At 40.1% G+C, this 9115-nt stretch overlaps 1 protein-coding gene across 1 annotated transcript in view; it reads right to left on the bottom strand.

Moving 5' to 3' along the window:
* The window catches only part of LOC102210931 (phenylalanine--tRNA ligase beta subunit-like), a 12046-nt gene extending 3101 nt beyond the window's left edge, over window positions 1-8945 (bottom strand). The window contains exons 1-9 of the mRNA XM_005738349.1: window positions 8880-8945; window positions 8731-8792; window positions 8317-8368; window positions 8154-8215; window positions 6643-6850; window positions 6446-6526; window positions 6227-6319; window positions 5595-5712; window positions 5177-5329 (exon numbers count right to left, since the gene is read on the bottom strand). Of these exons, the coding sequence (XP_005738406.1) occupies window positions 5177-5329; window positions 5595-5712; window positions 6227-6319; window positions 6446-6526; window positions 6643-6850; window positions 8154-8215; window positions 8317-8368; window positions 8731-8774 (811 nt within the window). The 5' untranslated portion in view covers window positions 8775-8792; window positions 8880-8945. The remainder of the gene's footprint in view (window positions 1-5176; window positions 5330-5594; window positions 5713-6226; window positions 6320-6445; window positions 6527-6642; window positions 6851-8153; window positions 8216-8316; window positions 8369-8730; window positions 8793-8879) is intronic.
* Between the last annotated feature and the right edge of the window lie 170 nt (window positions 8946-9115).

Genomic DNA, 9115 nt, shown 5'->3' with positions numbered 1-9115 from the left:
AAAAAAAAAAAAAAAAAAAAAAAAAAAAAAAAAAAAAAACACTGACTGAAAGACGGACTTGTCAGGAGATAACAAGATACAGGGGTTGCTATGACTACAGCCCCACACACTCTCACACAGACACGGTATTCTCCCATCGTGCACCGCTTCTTCCCACGCTGCCTTGCTAATGGGTTCCAGAGCCCACCGCTTAGATCTTCCATCACTGCTGTGGACGAAGGCTTACGACAGAAATGCATGAGCTTTCAAACACGTGTTGGGCTGCTAGAGCAGAAAACGTCGAGCAGTTATTTCAGTGCCTGTTAAATTAGTGGAATGTGCTTGCGTCAGTTCACACGTCATCTTCTTGCACCGTGAACAGGATGCCATGGCAACTACATAAATAGCTCGGGTACATCTTAAATAACCAATCAGTCAATGAAAACCCTACACTTGAGCCCCGCCACTTTCCGCCCCCTCTCCTCCAACTTGCAGTGGAGCTTTCAGCGGAAGCTGCGGTTAGATCGGAGCATCATCAACAAGTCCAACTGGACAATTTATCACCATTATTTTATTTAGAGAGAATTCAAACAAGTTCTTAATCAATTTAATGAGCAGCAAACTGCAATGAATGCCTCACTGTGTGAGCAGGTGCACATCTGAAATTAGTACCAATATAACTTTCATCAAATGAATTTCAGTAATCACTTTTATGTTCTTTGAGGCTTTTCCCTGCTTTTAATTCCACATTTTAGGAGAACTTGTGAATGAGTTAAAAATCCACCGAATCTTATTCCAGGTCTTGCTTTTATAGCTTCAGCCGTCATTTCTGCTAATTATGATAAACCGTGTGTATTCCTGAGATATGATATAGTTCTACCCTTAAAATGAATTCAATCTAGGTAAGAGATTGCTTAGTTACAGCTGGGGATGGTCTACAGTTTTGTTATCACCATTAAAACTAATGTCAATAGCAGATGCATAATGTGTTTTGCTCTTGCCAATGACAAATCTCTACAGCACAGAGGGAAAAATATTAGGCTGTGTATGTATAGACAGAAGAGCCTGGTTTGTAAAATGTTGCACATTTACAACAGCTTACTTGGTTATTTTTAGTACTGCTCACCGTTTTTAATTTTGTATAATGTATTGCTTCATATAAAGCAGACCTGATCACTTGTTTCTGTGTTGGAACACCGAGTTACGTCACCTAAATCTCAGGACCTTTGTAAGAGGTGTCATTACCACATATAAACAGGAACAATAACCAAAGGACAGATTGAAAATAAGTCATTTAGTGTCATTAAACTGAGCCTTCATCCTGTGAACAATTTAGAAAGCACACACACACACAGACTGATCGCTCTAGGTGAAAAAGCGAACAAACATAGAAGACATGATACTAACAAATGGGCCGAAACCTCGCATTGGACACAGTTGTTAAGTGAAACGTGGGCATCTGTCATTTAAGTGTTTTCTGCTCTGCCTCTGTTCCCCTGACTCGTCATTTCATCTCCTTTCTGCACTGAGTGGTAGAAACACGACTGACAAGTATTCCTGGGGAGCGATGCTGAGGGAGCAGCAGAGCTGCTGATGGACACATCCTGAGGACATGTGTCTGCATCAGGTGGGCTATGAGACTGGGTCACGACCTTGTAATGGGTTTAAGGACATGCTGACATGTGTGGGGCTAATGGTGCATAGAGACTAGAGGAAAAAACAAATGGAGAAGGTAGAGTGAGTGGGAGTGTGTGTTCCAGTATGTTGTGCATGAGAGCAAACTGTGAGGATGTCCATTTCAGCTCCTGTTTGAAGTATGTGTGTTACTTTATGCCTGTCAGATGGCCAGTCTAAGCACCCGTGGGTGGGTGCTGTATGTGCCAGTCTGTCTCGTTGCTCGGCACTGCAGTGGGTGACGTGACTCCTGTGCTCCTCTCCACACTGCAGCCTATGCACGCTCTCATACCTAGCTTCTTTCGTCTGCCCCCCACCCCCAAGTTTTTATCTGTACCCTGTAGTTTTCCCCCCCATTGTTCCTCTCCCATGTCTGCCTTCAATCCTCCCCACTCCTCTCTCTGCACTCATCTCTCATCCACCGATACTTGAGCCCATTGATTTGCAGTCTGAATGGGCCAGTACAGGCAGATATCCTACAGCGTGACCTTGCAAAGCCCAAAGGAGAGGTGGGGCGGAAGTGGTGGGTGGAGAGGTAAATAGGTAGGAAAATATGGGTCTGGGGGTGGGGGAAATGGAAAGAGGTGAGGAATCTAAAACTGAAATGAATGGATGAGAATCCCTCTGGGAAACTTGGGGCAGCTCAGATGCATACAGATTGGCCTGCAGTCGAACATTTCTGATTAACAATCTCATAGGAACAGAGCAACTGCATCAGAAACTGAGTCACACCTGCCATTCAAACTTAGCTTTACAGTAAATTTGACAAAGCTGGTCACGTGTCACCACATGTTAATATCAGCGGACTGTGAAGAAGAAAATGCAGTCACACTGTACAGTTTACTGCTTTCAAGCTCTCTGTGATTAAAAGAACCTTTCAGAATAAAAGGTCAGCAGAATTCTCAACAGGCTCCAAGTGCTGATGCAATATGACTAATTTCATTCACAGTGACTTAAGAAAGAATCCCTATGAAAATGTGCTCAGATGCATTTCATCATTAGAGTGAAGTGAAGTGGTGTTCTGGGTCCATGACCCCGAAAAACCAACGCTGATGTGACACCTTTTATTTTTATTGAGCAAAGAGATGACAGGAACAGTTCAATGCCATATGTATATGAATGTAAGAGAAAGAGGGTTAGACTGATTTATTAGGGTGATGGGATGTGATTGCTGGACTTGCAGGTAGACCAAGGAATGTAATATAACACGTGTTAAAAATCAGGGTGTCACAAAAACTGTCTTAAGTGATGACACGTTATGAGTTCCCACTAAAATGGTATCTGGTATTTTCCAGGTGTTAGAGACACTGGATTACACCAACAACACCAACATGTCAAATGTTGGCATCAAGTGTAGATGCATTGGCAGCACTGCAGCTTAAACATCCTGGTGGATTTGAGCCAGGTCTGGATGGTGTGCATTAGAATGATTTACATGCAGTCAACTTCAAAAGTGATATCCTTAACAAAGAATCGTTGTTGTTTTAATGTTTTAGTCACTATACCATTAATTATGAGGCACAGATTAAAAAGTGAAGCTGTGGTGTATTAGATCCATCTCTGCACACACAAGGAGAGAGATACTGAATCCTTGCCTGATGATTTCATTAGATTTTTTCACATTTGATGCAACACACCTCCACCTCTGGGTGACTGCACAGGAGGCCAGGTGGAAGGCCACCTGTCTGCAAACAATTGCAAACAGTTACTCTCAGACAGTTTGGCAAAGGTTTACAGAGGAGCACCACCCATCTGCAGTGTTTCTATAATACAGACAATAGGGGACTCGACTCAACTGGTTCCACTCCTGTATAAAAGCAAGGCTGTCGATCATGATGTCATTTTGCCGTTACATTGTTGTCCTGTAACAACTACCTCATCATTGTGGATGGTTACGTTTACATATCTTAAACACATATTACACATGTAGAGTTAGACACACAAGGTAAAAGTAGGCTAATGAGATGCATTAGCCAACTTAACAGTTGTAGTTTCGCACAAAAACAGCAGGCCACTGGGCTTGTAAGACTTTGGATCTGGAGAAAACTAATTGTGAGGGTGACTTAATTCAGCAATTGACCCTTAATATTACCACATTGTTAAAATTTTACTGTTATCATTGGCTAAATGTGCTGTAGTGCTGCTCTTCACAATGTTAGCCAAGTCCTGCTCACTAAATAGTCTACTGTCAATAACAGAGCTGAAATAACATAGGATTTCTAAACATAAAAATATCTGATGATTATCGGTCACTGTTCATATTTTCAGCTGTAGCAGAATGTTTAAGTGAGGAAACTCTAAAATCCTTCCCACACATCTTTCAGATTTTTGGATGCAACTCACTCTGCAGCTTTCTAAAACAGACAATAAAACACAAGTCATAACCTCTTCTTACAGGAATTGGTGAGCAATCTGGAGGTGAGGAAGGAAGCGGGGGTTGACCTTCACTCCAGTTCTTTATGTCCCAAAATAAATACATTTTAAAAAAAGAAAAAGAAAATAGAAGCCGGTCAGTCTATTCCAGAAGAGACTGAAAATTTAAGCTACTGTAGCAACTGTCCACGTTCAGTCCTACCCAGACCAGAAGGGGAAACCCGGTCATGCTCTCCATTAACTTTTTATTGAGCGAAGGTGGCTACTTGACAATTCTGTGTGCTAGCAAAAGAAAAAAAAAAAAAAGTGTGTGGTCAGTTTTACACACACACAAAGACCTGTTCTTCCTGCTCAGGCACTACAGCATGAAGAATGGGGAAAATAAAGGATCCTAACCCTGTCTGACGACATGTGTAGCAACCATGTTGTCAATGATAACTCAAAGATCTAAATGTTAGTTTTGGGCCACGACTTCCAAGTAATCAGATGGTGTGCTCAAAAATGCAACATCATACAACATAAGATAAAAACAGACAGACACTACAATGTGCTGAAGTTACAGCACAACTTCTGATTTATTACTCCATGGTTATCCGTCTATGATTGCAACTCCTGACGTGTTTTTTGATTTAAACAGCCCAAGCAACTACCGATTATTCACAATCCATAACTCTAACTTTAAAAAAAAAAAGCCATCAATCCATTTTCATATCCATGCCAATCACTACATCACCCCTATACCTTGTGTATACATACACAAGCTCCTGTATATCCTTCCTGTGGAGTTACCCTCACCACTGATGATGCAAGCCAGTGTGGAGTTGAACCAGAACTGTGTAGCTCACTGCGATGATAAATGTTCCCTCACAATAAAGCATGTACATGCTGCTCTCATAGCAAACACAACAATGCAGTTGCTGCTAGTCAAAGACTGGATTTACATAATGTCAACAAAACCTGCCTTTTATCATCACGAGGTGGATTAATTCATTCAACAGCTTGTACAGAAACAAAAGATCACGTGGTTTGAAATCTGTGGCTGGGATTTTCTCTGCCTTCTACAAATCCAGTCTTTAGTTATTTACCAACAAAGCTAGGCAGCACATACATTCCTATAGGCTCACACCCCCTTCATCTCCACGCTTCTTACCATCTGCAGTCTGGATGTGGTAGCCTTCTCCTCGGGCTGGCTTCACCTCCAACAGCTGCATGGTTCGGTCCAGTAGGCCGTGGATGACCTCAAAACCCGGACTCTTGTTGTAGTAAACAGCACAGAAACGTCGGCTGTTTCTCGCCCCAACATCTGGGTGGAAGGATGAGAGACATAAGTAACAGTTTCTACAATAAAGCTAATACACACAATTCAGTATGCCACATTTTAGGGTTTTTTTAATCCTTTATATTTATTAAAACATTCATCGACCCTTCTTTAAGTAAATCTATCAACTTCAACTACGATTCCACTTGATCTAATTTGTAATGTTTAAGAAAGTTTTCATCTTTCCAAAACTGTACAACTCTACATGTAAGAAATTTGTCTCCATCACTTCAGATTTGTTGACGCCTACCTTTGGTCTCATCCTTTAGCACCACGTCTGATATCTCAAACAGTTTAAGGGGAAGTGGCATCTTCCTGTTGGCTGCTATGGTTTTCAACAGACCTGGCAGCAAGGTGGTGCGCGCCACCTGGTGGGGAAAAAAAAAACAAAAAAAAACGGGTCAAGCTGGAAACAGGCCTGCAGTTCCTTATGGAGGAAGAGGGCGCCCTCTTATGGAACAATCACAGTACAACATTGTGCTTCTGATTAGTTCTCAACTTCTCAAAATCATCCCAGCATTAAACGTCTTTACCTTCTTCATTTTAAACTTAAGGAGATACATTTTTAAAATGCACCTATAAACATTATTTGGAGTTGAAACATTTGTACAGATCATTACACAGACAGTGAAATGAACACCTGCAGATGACATGCTGAACATTTACGAATTTCACTGCAGCCTGTTGTTTGCAGTTTACTGTACAGTGTAAATATCCAATCACATAATAATCTAAAAAGACCAATTAATGCTCAAAAAAAAAAATAAAAAATCTACTCTTTAAGTTACTTTGAGGATAAAAATGTGACTCTCTCTTGTGTTTTTTAAAGGCCCAACACACTTCACCATTTCATTTTTGTCTCTTTGTTTGACTGTATATTACCTGGAACTCAGCAGTCTTGGGGTTGGAGATATGAACTGCCCTCATCTCCGAGATCTTCTTCCCAAGCTTTTCTGCAATATCTTCTTGAGAACACTAAAGAAAGAGAAGATGAAAAAATTTGAGGATTTTTTTTTTTTTAAAGAGAGACAAAAAAAACCAAACACCCTGAACAAACAAAAAAAACCCAAACCAAGACAAAAGTTATGATTTTTTTTTTACCAGGGCAAAGTTGAGGGCCTCTGTAAATCCAGCGGCTGCCAGGTCTTGCCTCAGCAGCTCTGTCAGTTTATTAAGTGGGAACTGTGAACAAATACATAAGAATGCACATGCTTGATTAGACACACTTGATTGTTTAATTAACTCAGCATTTGCTTACAGTAATGCACCATGTATAGAAAACAAGCAAAGTCAGCTACCTGGTTGGCTACAGTGTAGGTGCGTGGGGTGGTGCGGGTAATGTTGTTGAAACCGTAGGCAATGGCGGCGTCCTCCATGATATCGCAGGCGTGGATGATGTCCGAGCGAGTGGGTGGGATCTCGACCTCAATCTCATCACCGACGCCGGTAGCCTGGGAGAGCAGGCACATCCTGGTCAGCAGGTGAGCAATTTTCTCTGTCGATTCACTGTCAGGAGAGGGGGGGGGAAAAAAAAAAGTGAGCCTTTTCATGTTACTGAACGTCCGCTGACACCAAGCATGAAATGCTTTAGTACCAAGACTCAAATGCAGAGTGTGAGTATCATTTTAAGAACATATACTAATAAACTGATCTGAAACTTTTCAATGGAAAGTAAAAAAGTTCCCACTGGTCCCAACATGGATTTATAGTCTGACAGAGTGGAAAAATCTGTTCATCAACAGTTAAACATATGTTTGAAATTTGGTACGATGTGATAAATCACTGATAAGATCTTTGAACTCAGCCCCACAAGGGTTAACCAACTTATCATACCAGGAAAGGGAGATGCTACATTTGAGCTTTGGTCATGAAAATTTTCCAAATCGATCTCCTTCAAAGACTGATCTTAGCATCTTCTGAGGCATTAAACTACTTTAAAATTCAAATCAAACTTATCCTGAGTAAAAAAAAACAAAACACACTGAACATACAGCTCAGACTAACACACTGTACTTGGTTAATGTGAACATATGTAAATCTGCCAAGTTAAACCATTGTAATAAATGTACACCAGACATATTTACTAAATGGACAGGGGCTACAGGAACACCGCCTCACTGTATTAAACATTTTAGCGATCAGAGTGACATGTCTGACAATTTTTAATTTTTATTAAATCTATTAAACCTAAAAATTACAGTATCTAAACTTGGGAAAGTTGCTCAGAGATGAGTTACCTAAAACTGACCAATCAGCAGCTATTGTTCAGTTTTAGGTAACTCTGCTCTCCATATATCAGTTAAAAATATACAGTGCTGTGAAAAAGTGTTTGCATCAACACATCTGGCAGTAATCAGGCCTCGGTGTGACTACTGAAATTGAACTAAACTTTTGTGATTCAACAAGGTAGGTTTGGGAAGCTTTTTTTCTCTTACTTAAGGAAATCATCACTTTAAAAACTGTTTCACATTTTCTCAGATTATCGTTGTTTAATATTAAGATTTATCTGACAATATGAAACATGCAAGTGTGAAAAGAAATCAGAAAGAATTTTAAAGAGGGGTTTCTTTCGGTTTATCTGTACCGGCCTATATTGGCCGTAAAGGTCGAGAACTGAATGTAAATTCAGATTATCATTGTTTTACGTAAATTTTTGTTAATCTGAAACATGTAAGCGTGATATTTATTTTGAAGCTTTATTATTAGTTTTAAAAAAGGCTTTTTTTCCCTTTTTTTAAAAAGCATTTTATCCATGCGTTTCATATGCATCTCAAACTCTGATAATTACACTTATACATAAATGACTTACTTGATGCCAACTTTCTGGTTAATGAATTTACCAGACAGCTTCTCCTTCCTGTAAGCCAGCTCCTAAAGTGTAAACCAAAAATCAAGAGACAAGAATTAAGAGCCATTCCAAGAAATTAGTGTCACATGTGTCACATTTCGGATAACTGTGGGTGATACAGTACTGGGTATATGCAGGTCTTGCCATCTGGGTACACCACTTCAGCCTCCTCTACCCTGAGGGAGAAAGAAGAAAACATCACACTAATTGTAATATTCAATGAAGTCAAAGCCGGGCTGAATTTAACAACACAGACAGACAAGAAGTCGGTGAAATAAAGTACAGCTTGTAGACGGGCTTTTAAAATGATATCCAGTAAACTGTGACAGCTGTTGGCAAACAGCTGCTGTCACATCACACAGCAGAGCATGGTAAAAAGTGAAAATATGACTCACTGCTAATGTAAACCTCTACAGCACTATACTACACAGTCAACAACATGTCCACTTCAATCCAGAACAAGCATAAGTGACCTGACATCCCATTTACTGTCTGCCTGCAAACAGCAAAGCCAGCATTTCAGGAAGACGTGACATACGTGAAAGGCTGAGCACAATACTCGCTGAACATGGTCACCATCATGTCCAACACAGTCTTCGCCTGTAGGAAACGTGATCAAGTTAAAGTCAGTTTCTCATGACAGTGGTGATAAGTGACAGATTTATTGTTTTCTTCTCTCAACTGTACCTTGGTCTGGTCTGTCGCTGTGCACTCAATGAAGACATTTTTAGTCTTCAGGGAGATTTTTGAATGGTCCCCTGAAACAAACGGCACTTCATTTTACTGGAAACATTTTAAGAAGCGTTACTACTTTCCTAATTTAATCTTCTCTAACTATAGACCCTGAGCATTTCTGAACTAAATATATTAATTGTATACTGTGTAATCTAATCTAACACAAATTTTCCAATAAAAAAAAAAAA

This window comes from Pundamilia nyererei, unplaced genomic scaffold, assembly GCF_000239375.1.
Source record: "Pundamilia nyererei isolate P.nyererei 1_Seehausen unplaced genomic scaffold, PunNye1.0 scaffold00083, whole genome shotgun sequence".
NCBI classification, from domain to species: Eukaryota; Metazoa; Chordata; class Actinopteri; order Cichliformes; family Cichlidae; genus Pundamilia; species Pundamilia nyererei.
The sequence above is the reverse complement of the archived record's forward strand: the minus strand, read 5'-3'. Positions and strand labels throughout refer to the sequence as shown.